General features: G+C 39.1%; 1 protein-coding gene across 1 annotated transcript in view; it reads left to right on the forward strand.

Moving 5' to 3' along the window:
* Positions 1–11,049, forward strand: part of LOC117760781 (epidermal growth factor receptor substrate 15-like 1) — a 31,829-nt gene extending 20,780 nt beyond the window's left edge. The window contains 7 exon segments of the mRNA XM_034584090.1: positions 76–212; positions 335–398; positions 1,349–1,494; positions 1,763–1,856; positions 6,140–6,298; positions 9,834–9,850; positions 10,737–11,049. Coding sequence (XP_034439981.1) covers positions 76–212; positions 335–398; positions 1,349–1,494; positions 1,763–1,856; positions 6,140–6,298; positions 9,834–9,850; positions 10,737–10,883 — 764 coding nt within the window. The 3' untranslated portion in view covers positions 10,884–11,049.
* Positions 11,050–14,272: the final 3,223 nt, after the last annotated feature.

Below are 14,272 nucleotides of genomic sequence, written 5' to 3' on the forward strand. Positions count from 1 at the left end.
GATTCGGTGGGAAACTACGTCCCATGAAACATTGAAGATTAGAATAGATGATGTTGACCATGGTTTCTTCTGCAGATCCATTTGGAGGTGACCCGTTCAAAGAGACAGATCCATTCAAAGCTTCATCAGAAGATTTCTTCAAGAAGACCACAAAGATGGACCCCTTCTCCACAACAGACCCCTTCAATAAAAGTGCCACATTACCTTCAAAGGTACTTGTCAATCAAAATGTGAGTAAATTTAGATTTTATATGAATTGTTATAAACAAAATACTATCAAAGCATAATATATGTGTATTGGTGTAACTTGAATTTGTTCTTTTGCTTCCTGAAGCAAGCCAGTCACTTCACAAGCAGTGACCCATTCTCATCAAGTAACCCAAAGCCCAGAGGGGCAGGTATGATTTCATTTGTTTTTCTCCTACATGTACAATATTTGTGAACATCATGTAGTCCTTTTTATTCAAAACTGAAAGAAATCTTTAAGTCTGTGCTCTCCAATATCATTGCCTATAAAACAGCCATGTTCAACCATGTCTAATATTGCCTACAGTGGCCTCATACAACCACAGGTATGAAAAGGATAGTAAATCAAAGAAACAAGACAAACAGGTAGACACATTTTCAACACTATTTAGAGGTTGAAGTCAGTTTTGCTCGATATTTCACTCCTTCTCTGGCAGTTTTTACACACACAGACGAGAAATGAATGAATGACATTTTTAGGAAATCTGCCTCTTGTGCCTTTGATTTCATTTTGGTTCTGTAAAGTAAAACTACTATCAACTACTGTTGGACTCCTCTAGTCTAGAAGAAAAGTGATGAGAAGAATACTTCTCCTGGCCATGTCTCACTTATGATTGAGATGTTTTTGCTTGTATCTATTCACATCCTGGTTGATCTTAGGTATATTCTCCACTTACAATCCAATGAAAGGAAAGAAACTTTACTTGGCCTTATTATGAATCTACCAGATGTAGGAGAACCTTTGATAGACGAATCTCACTAAAATACACACAAAATAAAAATAAAAATACATAAACATTAACAAAGCACATTAACACCTGTAACTCTCCATGTAAATCTTCATGGCCTTGACCGGTCGAGTAAACCTGCTGGCCAACCTCTGAACAGCTTTATTGTAAGATGTATGCAATATATTTGCTTCTACGTGTTTGTCAGTGTGGTATTTCATATTTTATATTTCCTATTTGCTGTAGATCTAAGTTGGCAGACAAACAAGTTGAGTGTTTTGAATAAAACTAAACATTTAAAGTAAGCTTGTTATTATGTCCGGTCTTTATAAATATGCTTTTTGATAAAAAGTCATTGTGACTGTCATTTTCAGAACTATTTGGCGCATTGGACCCGTTTGGCAGCAGTTCATTCAGCAGCAGCAGTAACAGCTCAGCTGGATTTGCAGACTTCAGCCATATGTCGAAGCCCAGAGACCCCTTTGAAGGCAGAGCCAGCTGGCTGCCAGACTACCAGAAGGTACCAGAGGCCAAACCTTTACTGAAAACACGTAGTCAGCAGGACTACAGGGGTTTTACAGAAAAGTCAGAACTTTAAAAAGGCATAAATTGTGAAAGGACTACATTAATGAGAATTGATTAATTATTCAATAGCTCTATACATGGAATTATTTTTTATCATTATTATTATTATTATTATCCTCACCTTATTTAAACACATATAAAAGTTTCAACTCAAACTGTATAACATATATTATATCACTGCTCCTCTAATTCTTTCTTGCCAGTCAGTGTTTGTGGACGACCCGTTCAACAGGAAGAATGACACACCAGCTTTGCCACCAAAGAAAAGTGTTCCCCCAAGACCCAAACCCCCTAGTGGTGAGTGTCACACAACAAGTCTTTGGGGAGTGAGGAAAAAACTATAAGATGGTTCATCCTATGGCTGACTTCAGTAAGAGCAGCACTATCAGAACCCTATTCCAATTTGAGTCATTAAATGCTAACAAATAATTGTCTTTGTTGGAATAATGAGATGTTCTACTTCGACTGTCAGGTGCTGCACTGCACTAACTATTGAGCTGAGACATTGCCCAATAAATGCCATTATCTTTGTAATTTTTTTTAGAGAGAATGATGTAAAAGAGTACTCTGAAGCCAGTCGAACAGAGGTTAGCCGTAGAAGGAAGTGGGATTTTGACTTTCTGTATCAGAAACCAACATGCATTGTTTTCTTTAGTGTGATTACCACATCGCCATCATCGCCCTTACTATTAGACTAGTACATAACATTACATTACATGTCATTTAGCTTTTATCTAAAGCGACTTCCAAGTGCAAGGTGCATTCAACATCTATGAGGGGCCATTTGGCAGTTCAGCATCTTGCCCAAGGATCCTTCGGCATGGGCTGGGATTTGAGCCACCGACCTTCTGGTTGGAGGGTGAGGGTTAGACGACTGCTCTACCCCCTCAGTCATAGCTGCCCTAGTAGACTAGACTATTAGAAGCAAGTATATAATACTGACCTAGGAAGATTCCAGGTTATTCCACACTTCTTCAGTTTTAGGAGCATTCAGGTCACTGTTCTCTTGGGAACCTTCAATGCAACAGAGAGGTTTTTGTATTCTTCTCCATTGGTCACTGTAATTACTTCTTCAACTGGGCCTTGACACAATCTTAATAAATAATAATTTCTGCATTGTTCTTGTCCATATTCAGTATATCATTCAAATATTTCCAGTGTAGGTTGGAAAAAGTATGTGAACCCCCAGACTGACTTCAGCAAAAGGTTATTGGAGTCAGTAGTTGGCAAACCTGGAGTCCAATCAATAAAATAAGAATATGAAGGTGTGGGTTTGAGCTACTTTGACTGCTAAAATATTTAGATCTTGCTATTCACAAGAAATATCTTCTGATGTGAACCATGCCTACGAAAAAAGAGATCCCAGAAGACCCACGATCAAAAGTACTTTGAACCTGGAAAGGGTTACACAATAATCTCAGACTTTAGATATCCATCAGTCCATAGTTTGACAACTTTAAAATAAATGGAATCAATTTGGTACAGTTACTAGTCTCCTTACAAGATGGCACCTAGTCAAGATGACTCCAAAGGCACAACACAGTCTTCAGTGAAGGAAAGATGAACCATGAAAGGCATGAAGGAATCATTGGAACTGGCTAACATCTTTGTTCATGAGTCAACAATATGCAACACATTAAATAGCCTATGATGTATCCATGGCAGAACACAACGGTGAAAGCCGCTGCTCTCCAAAAAACATTGCTGCGGGCCTGAAGTTTGCCAAAAAGCACCATAACACCCAACAATGCTACTGGGAAAACATTTTGTGGACTGATGAAATTAAAGTTGAATTGTTTGGAAAGAAAACACAGCACTATGTATGGCATACAAAGGGCAGTGCTTACCAACATGAAAACATCATCCCAACCAGGGCTGTAGAGGTAAAAAAAAATAAAGAAAGGTGGGTGCTATCATTTTCAGGCAGCCCTCTCTCGCTGTTATTATAAAGGTGGATGAGCCGTTAATACAGCATACAGGAGGGACCCACAGAAAGCCTGTCAGTTTTAAAGAGAGACTGACTGAGACGGGAGAGCAATGGGTTGGGTGCCAGGCAACAGTGAGCAAGGGCGGGGGCAAGGTGAGGTTGTGCTCTGAACTGTCATATAATACTCGTGTTGAATTTGACTAAAACTTGAAAAAATAACTTGGAAAATAAAAGAGAGTAAACCACCATAAAAAGGTGCGTAAACGGTATTTAGTATTTAAAAAGGTATGTAAACACTGTTTACTACAGTCCTAATCCCAACAGTGAAGCATGTTGGAGGGTGCTTCAGGATTTGGGGCTGCCTCTGGCCTGGACAACTTGCCATCATTTAGGGGAAAATGATTTTTAATCAAGGCATCCTGCAGGATAGTGTCAGGGTGGCTTGGGGTTGCAGCAGGACAGAAGAAAGAAGTGAATTTGTGTGGTTCTAAGTTGGGTCCCAAAAAGAAATAATTAATAGATCCTTAAAATATATTAGAAAATTGTTAAATTTAACGCACGCTTGCAGACTCAGTAGTTGATGGGTACTAAAGAGAAGTCTGTTACAGCTGTGATGCTGTTCTATTCAATTGGTCAGCAGCTGTTAATCAGGGACTTCTTGACTGTTCACTCCTGTGACTCACTTCACATTTTAACATTGTTCACAAACTACTGCTCTTATGTCTGTGTGAAGGCACACGGGAAGGTGATGTTTGAATAGCGATGATTTGTGGTTTGCAGACACACCCTTACTTGCTTCCTCTCTCTTTTGTGTGTGTGTGTATGTAGATGTGTGTGTGAGTCTGTGCTTGCGTGCATATATGTTTGTGCGTGTTTATGAGGATCAGTGGTTCAGAGAAGGTCAGGCTGCAGGCTATGTGCAGTGGCAAATGACTGCACTGTTACTAACTGTTGTCTTCAAGTTCATATATTAAATCTATTGTCTTGATGTTTTCTATTTTACTCTTCTACACACACACACACACACACACACGAACACACACTGTCACTACCTCATCACCTAATGAGTTGTGAGTGGGACAAGGCTGCAGCCTCCAGTAAATGCCTTAAATAATTGAGGACATGTAGCTGTACTGTTTTCTGTAGATTACTGCACGTTCTGTCCTCTTGTAGACATTAAAATTAGATACCAGTGGATTATTTTAAAACAGGGTGGAGCTCATGATTGTGGTTTCTGTGTGTTTGTGTGTGTGTGCGTGCGTGCGTCACTGAGAGAGGAAAAAGTGATTGCCAGGCATGCAGTTTTGCTCAGCGTTGAGTCTGAAGTGAACTGTTCACACCGATCAACTAGGTTTACTGTGTGATAAGACTATATATGTAGTATGACAACAGTTTGACTGGTCCTGTGGTATAACACCTTCATAAGCAATGTGATGCGCTCTTAATGTTCCCACGATCCTTTGCTAGGCCAGCTTCAACTCCCTGTTAAGAACACTAACTGTCAGTACTACAATTACTGCTGATTTACATTTTTGCTTATGTGCAGAACCCCTGTGGTTCAGTACCAATAAGTCTCATAAATGAAGATTACATTTTATATATATTTTACACTGAAATGTTTAATGTAAAGAGATAGTGTAGCAGTATTCTATCTGTAAACTGGTTCGAGACTATTTATAAATTAAATATTAATATTACTATTACCTTGATTTGTCTTTATATTCTATTAATGAGATTAAACTTTGTCATGCTGTATTTTTAGTTGTCTAATATTACATGTAGCAGTGGGGCTTTTATTTACTCAAAAAACGAGTATGGTCTGTAAACATGAGCAACACACAGATCTGTCGGTATAGTTGGTAAATGCTTTAACCGACAGTTGGTAATGTGGTCAGAAACCCAACCATCTCAACGCTTGTTCAGTGGGTCAAAGTAGTATCACTTTTGGCTTTGGTCCTTTGGATGTATTTTTCTTGCTGTGTGTTTTTTCCTACACCAGCTATTTGGATCGGTTAAAGAAAGGCTCACTGTGGTTTTGTTTTTTGTGTGTGAACATGTGTGGAGGTGAAACTCGTGTGGCTTTCAGAAGCTGGGAGATAACTTTGAGGTGACAGGGTTGGTGAAGCAGGGCGTGGGCAGAATTATGAGAAGCACCGAATTTGGTGCTCGCTCACATCGAATCATGTGTTATCAACATACAACCTCACTAAGTTCACTAAGGTGAGAGTTACTGGTGGCAGCTGCCGTGTTGATTCATATTGTTTCTCAGCTATCAGTTAACACAATCACTTAGTCTGTTTACATCCTTCTTTGTAGATATTAAGTCTTCACACCTGTGATATTTGCTTTTTTTGTCTTTGTTTCTCTTAGCATATCTTCATCATCACTAAGCAAAATATTCCTGTGCTTCCCAGAAGGCATCTATATGTCCTGACCTCTCCTGATCTTTGTAAAGAATGCCTTTTACTATTCAAATTTTTTACTTTCCAGTCAGCTGTCAAATGTTTGTCACATGACAAGGTCACATCATTGCTATGAGAAGGTTGTTTGTTCTAGAAAGCTTTCATTGGGTGAAACAAACAGAGAGCCTTGTTGATGATTTGAAAAGTGTCTTCTCTGTGATGACATTTACATTTGTCTTTTATGTCTTCAGGTAAGAGCACACCAGTGAGCATGTCTGGCACAGCCGACCCTTCCAAACCGTGTGACCCCTTCCAGCCGTTCGGCAGCGACATCATCGATCCATTTCAGAGTAAAAAGGGCTTGGGAGACCCGTTCAGTGGCAAAGACCCTTTTGCTCCATCCTCATCAAGTAAAGCCCCTAAAGACTCTACCTCTGGTTTTGCAGACTTCAATTCTGTAAGTTGAGATTGGTGATATTGTTTCACTATCAGTGTTAAGGCCACACAGCTCACCACAGACACCAGAATGGTCTCTAGATTTAAGTCATAGTAATTCTCTGCTAAAGACTGATGAAGGCTGATGAGCAGAGGATGTAGCAGAGGTAGTGTAACTGGATGTATCTCAGTCGAAAGACAAGGTATTGCACCAACATGTTTAATGTATAATCTTGAGGTGACAACATTTCCACCTGGTATTAACAGGTGATTAGTATATTTTAGTCTTGCTTTTTCTTGGGTGATGAGTACAATGGTTCCATCCACTTAATTTATTTTGTAAGATCCAGTCATGGTGTGGCCAGAGTTCTTTTTAATACCAAGTTTGAAGGTAAAGGCCATTAGATAAAGATCATTATTCAGATCAGGGTTGCCACTAACAATCATTTTGATTATGGATTAAAATTAAGAATATATAGTAGTCTATAAAATGTAACCCAGACCTCATGAAGGTATCTTTAGATGTCTTGTTAAATGGCTGTCACTCTGATGGATTTCCATCAATTAGATTACATACATTAGCCCATTTTGAGTGAGTGGTCAAGTATTCAGGCGCGTTGGTATTGAATTTGGGATTAAAACTGATAGAGAACCAAAACACTCAGAGGTCGTTTTAGTTTGAAAACACTGTTTTCAAATGAAGGCGTAGTAGTACGATATAGCATTTATTTGTGCACCAAACTAAATAGGTTTGTAGGGAAGTTATGTGAGTAACCTGTGCTCACTTATTGAATCAGATGGCCCACTCTATATCCAGAAATGTTCTGGGTGAATTAATAGAGTTAACTTCGTTGAGCAATAGTCCCAATCATCTTGTTTATAGATTAAACAATGTATCAGCCAGGCTAGCTGTTCAACCTGCTTCAAGTCTTAATGCTAAGCTAAGCTAAGCTATCCATGTCCTGCAGGAACCCTGCCCCTCACTGTTGCAAGAACAATGGCAGCTTATACATGAAAAGCAGCCAAAACAAGCAGACAGATCTGGTTTGATAATGAGAGGTGAACTGGACTGACAATATTTGAACCCACTAGAGAAACTGCTGTTGGGTATCAAAGTTGTGCAGTTTGCAGAGCTGCATTGTGACTGTCATCATCTTCCTCTAGTGCAGGAAAGGGTGTTAGCCCATTTTGTGGTTGTTGTTTGTTTTGACAGGAAGAATATCTCTGCTTTGTCAGGGTTTCCGTGGACTTTCACAGGGGCTGAGGGCCAATATCAGAAGTGTGTTTGAATAATGCTCATGGTAAAATGTAGACTTATTGTTAGTTGCTTTGGATAAAAGCATCAGCTAAATGATATGTAAGTGTACAAAATTGTGAATGAATAAATGAAAGCCATAGGCAGATAACTACAGAAACTCAATAATTCCTTAGTTTTAATTAATAGTGTGACTTTCTCTTCGTGTCACTGTGTATTAGAAAGTGAGATCAAAACGTTTTAGCTAAATAATCACTGTTTACTAATCAGGGAATAACGTTTGATTGTGTTCAGCCACGAGTCAGATATAACATGAGACACAGCAATATCACTTCTCAACTCACAGCTCTGGAGTCTGCCATCCCTGTGTGTGTGTGTGTGTGTGTGTGTGTGTGTGTGTGTGTGTGTGTGTGTGTGCGTGTGCGCGCGCGTGCGCGCGCGCAGGTAGCAATTGTTTGCTGTTTGTTTCTATAATGCACGTCTTTTTTTTATCATTTGAATGTAATGTTTGTCACCACTCTCATCCTTCCGCTTGTCCTTATTTTTTAACCGGATACCTCTACTTCACCATCTGTTTCTTATGGGAGCTCAGATACTAACTGCCTCACTGCGTTGAAATAAAACCATTATTCATCAAGGTTAATTGGAAATCCCTTTCATTCAGTTTATGTAGAATCTAAGTAAAATATTTGCATACTACTATTGGCTAGGAAAACAGGCCTGTAAAGTATTTAGTGTTCCTGTTATGGTTCACAGTTTCTCCAGCTTTTACTATTAAATAATACTGTTATTAAATCATTCTCTTATTTGTTCTTCTCAGCTGTTTTACCAAAGCTCCTGAAAGTAAAGGAGCTTTCAGACAGTAAGCTGTTTCCACTACCACTTCCTCTGTTTTTAAACTAAACACAGTGGCAGATGTGCTCCTGAGGTCATGGCAGTGGCAAGGCCGCTGCTGCCCTGTCGTGTGCTGCTGCTGACTTCAAGATGAACTTTTTCATCTCTGCAACCACAGAAAGTACATTGAGGGAAATGATACAGGATTACCCAGGTTAACTGTAAGTCATCAGGATAAAACAACTCACCCTAAACAGAATTGGTAAATGAAATAAACCATAGTCAAACATAATCAGCTTCAAAATCTGAATATTCAGTTATAGTATCATTTAGTATAGTATATAGAGTATAATTTAGTAACAGTTAGCAAAACTTGCTGTATTAGTATTAGTATTAGCTTCAAATAGGGGAAGTTAATCACTTCCCCTATTTGAAGCTTCAGCGGCTGTTAGATGTGTGATGATGGAAAGTGGAAAGCAGCAGTCTGTGTTGTCCCTGATTCTGAGGGTTAGGGTTTTTAAGTGTGATGATGCAGCGGTAACCACTCACTGTCTGAAAGCAGAAAACCACCTCATTCCTGCCCTTTCTATAAACATACAAATATCCATTTTAAACTCATGGTCATCAGTGTGAATACACTTGAATGTGTTTTTTCTGAGTAAAGGGCATTCAAATTAACCATTGTTTAGAAATAAAATCCACTTTTGAAAGAGCTTAAACTTGCTCTTTAAAATGCTTAAATTAGAATTGGAAACCATCATTATGAATTGCAGCTTTTATTGCCCTGTAGGCTTTATTCTTTATCATTTGCAGAATTTAGTTCCAGTTTTACCAAATGACATAAAGTATGAAAACCAGGCTGAAAACAAGACTGGAAAGACTATATATATATATATATATATACACACACACACACACACACACACACACACACACACACACACACACACACACACACACACACACACACACACACACACACACACACACACACACACACACACACACATAGGATTTCTCATTTGTGTGTGATCTCTCCTATCATGGATAGATGCATTTGCCCATCAGTCACACTGTTGTGTAGAATGTCGAGCTGCTCTTTCCCTGTAGTTTGTCTCTACTTGAAGGGATCACCCACTGTTGCATCTGTCCATCTCAGTCACCTGAGGCCCTTATTGGCCTCAGGTGTATACTTCAACTTGTTCGCATTGTAAGAAGTCAGGATAGATTGTGTAATCATCAAGACAGTGAAACTCTGCAGGCATCCCTGTGTGTTGTGTGTGTGTGTGCGTGTGCGTGTGTGTGTGTGCTTGTGTTCTTGTGTGTATGCGCTGTGATGACTGGTAAACTATCATTGATCCACGTAGTTGAGGGATTTGTGGTTTATAATCTCTCTGTTCTGTAATCCATCTCTCTGACAGGACCTGAAAAAGTTAAGGTAAGATATTTGACTCAATGAAATTCGCATTAAATGACAGTTTGGTCACTGTCCACATGGTATGACTTAAAAGGTATTTCAGCTGAATGTTGACATTTTTTTTTGTTAGTTCTTACATCTTGCTGAGATCAGTCAGAAATGATCAGTAACTGAATTGAAAAGCTCAGTTTGTGACATGAGTGAAGCAAACATGTTGGACTGCATCTCACTTCCCTGCTCTTTTATTAACAGTAAACTCCTTTTTGAACTCACCTTAAGGTCACTATTAATAATGATAACAATAACTGAAATAAGCATTTCTTATTTTATTTCTTTAATTTTAAAGACTTGCACCCAAATGTTTACTGAGAAGAACATTTTCAATGTTTTTAAATGTCTTAAATTTCTTTGACTTTTCTTTACTGCAATGTCAGTAATCAATCAATCAATCAAATTGTATTTGTTTAGCCCATATTCACAAATTACAATTTGTCTCATAGGGCTTAACAAGGTGCGGCATCCTCTGTCCTTAACACACAATGTCTTGTTTCTTGTTGGTCAACATACACTTCCTGGCCACGTCCACCTATAAAATACAATCCAGTAGAACAGCTCTGCAACATATTCCATCAAAAAGAAGCTTGTAATAGCCTTTTTTACACATAGATCCTTATAAAATCCCACACTCGATATTGTTATCTTCCTCCTCACCACTGTGCTCCATCATTGTAGCTGTTCTGGTAAAGAAAAAAATGTTGTGCTCCCCCCTATCTAGTAGAATAAAGCCAGAATGGACACACACGTAACAAAGGCCTATATTCTCTCTCTCTCTCTCTCTCTCTCTCTCTCTCTCTCTCTCTCTCTCTCTCTCTCTCTCTCTCTCTCTCTCTCTCTCTCTTCCTCCTAGTTTGGGAATGAGGCTCAGCAGTTGGAGTGGGCTAAGAGAGAGAGTGAGCGAGCAGAGCGCGAGCGACTGAAGAGGCTCAGACTGCAGGAGCAGGAAGACCTGGAGCTGGCCATCGCCCTCAGCAAGGCCGAGATGTCCAACGCATGACCCGCCACACATAGACAGACAGTGCGTAGACAGGCTAACAAACAGACAACATGACTGACATCTATATGACTGACACCTGCACCCCCACTATTTACATTCTCCAACACTCAATGACTCAATAAATGAGGAGCAGAAAGACCCTCTGGGCAAGTCTTGCCACTGACCCTAAGTAAAAAAAAAAAAGAAAGAAAAAAGAAGACGTGAGCCCGAGAATCATCACTGCAAAACTCAGTGCTGACATGAAGAGACAGAATACTGAAGGAGAGAAGGAGGAGCAGGTACTGTGTATAAGCACTATGGTGACCGGACAGTGTTGGATCCACTCACTGGCCTGAGCAGATAAGAAAAGCATACCCGACACATCACATTGGCAGTTTGCATTTGTGCATTCGTGGTTTTTCTTCTCCACCTTCTCTGACAGTGGTGGAAAATATGGCAAACAGGCTCACAATACTGCTGCTTCCATTCTTACAAGTAGCAGTGAAGAAAAATCACAGCACAATTCTTACTGCCATGGTTCAGAGGATTTCTTTCCGGATGTGTATGTGTGACATGGACATATCACTGATTCTGATGTATGGACTGTGTCACTTAGTATTCAGTGTTGGGTTGTTTTGCTGGTATGAAATGCTATAGAATGACGTGTTGCAAAAGTATATGTGAATATAGAGGCATATGGAGAAGACTGAATCTGGATTTTCACTCCTCAGGATTAAGGATTTTCACCTCACTTCAGTTTGCTCTCCCTGTTTTTCCCTCAGGAAACGCTCACTGATCCAGACTCAGATGAGTTTTATTAGTTGACTTCTTTTCACTCCACTACATGCTAAAGCAGGCAAATTGAAAATCATCTTCTCATCTGTCTCTGGGTACAATGAAGCATATTTCTCAGAATATTGAGTTTCCTTTTATTTTTATCCCACACCAGGGGTCATTAGTGTCTGAGAATCTGGCCCCTGGTCCACACCCTCCGCTTCTTTCTTCCAGGTCAGACTTAGTCATTGATAACATTATTAACCAACAATAGAGGGATATGTTCACATTTCACTTTTGTGACATTATTGGAGCAAAAAACTGATACATCCATTATACAGATTCCCTCTAATGTTCCTGGTACCTGGCAGGTTGAAGTAACAGTTCAAATGATTGACAGTGAGAAATTGTACAGATATATTTTCTTTGTCCAGGAGTGTGAGATAGTTTTGTGGAGAGTTTTATGTGATGACCTTGGGAACTCTCTCCCCTGCTGTCAAAGTGTATATAGACCAACAGAGCTAACTATGCCTCTACTCTAATCCTGCTGTGACATACACCACATTCAACAAATGAAAGGCAACATGAGGGAATTATTTTTTCTACATTTGACCTTGTTTTCTTCATAGAGAGCGAGGGTTTTTAACACAGGTTTTATTTCTTATTATACTGTTGACATGTTTTTGTTTTAAAAGAACATCACACTTGATGTTTTGTGAATTTGCTGTTGAGTTGAAGTTGAAGTCACTCTAGAGCTATAAAGAGTGTTTGTAAAAGTCTTTAAGTTGCTGACATCAGGTGTCATTAGGCTGGAAACTGGAAATATGTGAAAAAGTTTGTGACGTATCATAGCTTAATGTTCTAACATGGACTGAACCACTCACCTTGTTTTTCTGTGAGCTACTTGAAGCAAAAACTGATGTTTGAGTGAGACAGTTTGACTTTCTATTTCACTCAGAGCCGCTGTGTTGTAGTTTCATGTTATGTTTTATATATGTGTCTGTATTCTGTGTGTCCATGATCAATCACACTCTTACTGTTTTGCCACGTGCATGTCCTGCAGTCAGGTCCTGCTCAGAGCCCACGTGTTCTCCCCATCGTTACTTTAAGGGATGAGTTTTTTAGTTAAACTTGGTTGTCATGGGAAGAAAAGTCTTTCATCACTATATTGATACAACTGTAGCAGGAGCATTATACAATGCTGAATATCTCCTGATAGACCCTGAACATTTCAGTCATTCAGTCGTTCCTAGAAGTTACAAGAAGAATTCTGAAAATACAAAGTCCTCTTAACAACTTGGAATTTTTTTTGAAGTGAATATAAATTAGGAGATTGTTTTCTTCAGTACAATCTCATATAGTGTCCAGACACTATATAGATTCCTGTTTGCCAGGATAAAAGCCTGTGTCATGATTTGACTTTTATTGTTTGATTTAACCCAAACCTCAGTTAATCCAGTTTTTCATATTGACCTGTCTAATTTGTTGTATGTGTTTTTATGATGTTTGGCCATTATAAGAGTAGTTTATATTTTCAGAATTTTTCCCATAACGAATGTTATGAACATATTTTACCAAAATGTCTATGTTCCTTAAAATTGGATGTGATGCCTAATATGATGGTCCTGGGTCAGGGCTAGCTCTTTGTGAAATGGCAAAAAGCTGAATCTTTGGTAGAACTAAGATAGAATGTAAACTCAGTCCTTTGTATTGGGGTACAGCAACCTGTGACCAAGGCTTTGCACTGACTGGTACAAGTTAGATCTGCTTCTCCAGTCACCACATTGAGGAGGTCAATACCAGGACTGATATACTGAACACATTGTCCCCCCCTTATTATACATGTCTGTAACAATGTGTCTGCTGGAAACGCATAATGTGAATTCACCCACATTGGAGTTGAATGCTGGTCAAGTTGAAGTTGATGTGCAGCCACTGGTTCTGCCACAGTGGGAACTGCCTCTCCCTGCCATTTTCTTTGTCATGTTTACATATCATTAATATTTACTTTGCTGTAGCTGTTACAAACTGTCTTCCTGTAGAAGAAGAGTGACCCTGGTATTACATAAGCCTCTCCATCTAAGCTGTGCACAGCTAACACCTCTGTTGGCCTTCCATCTACTGCTGAGTCATAAAGCATGCGCTAGCTTTTCAAATGCTTGCCATGCTCCTGCCACACGGCTGTGGAAAGGTCACTATATGAGCGACTGTGTTCATATATCATTGTCTGTTTTCATTTCTCACAGAAAGCAAATTGTGGTGTTAGAATTTTTTTTTTTTTTTATAGACTCACCTCCTGCTTTATTTTTTTGTCCCTACTTAGGACTTAAATGTTAAAAATGTCATTAGTGTTACATTTCATGATGTGCTGGTAGTTTTTAGCTAAGTTTACCATTAGTTTAAAATGGAATTTCATTGCTAACAAAGTCTTTTTTTAGTTAACTGAAGTGCCAGCAGCTTTTTCACAACAATGTAAAGGACAACTTGCTGATAACAAGACTGACTTTGAGTGTCCATTTAAATATCTTCATATGACACATCAGCCAGATGTTTCAGCTGCCACAGGAAAGCAAACCCTTGATGACACATGTAATCACCAATCTATCATTTTCAATAGATTTGTGTGTGTCTGTAAG

This window comes from Hippoglossus hippoglossus, chromosome 4 (assembly GCF_009819705.1).
Source record: "Hippoglossus hippoglossus isolate fHipHip1 chromosome 4, fHipHip1.pri, whole genome shotgun sequence".
NCBI lineage: Eukaryota > Metazoa > Chordata > Actinopteri > Pleuronectiformes > Pleuronectidae > Hippoglossus > Hippoglossus hippoglossus.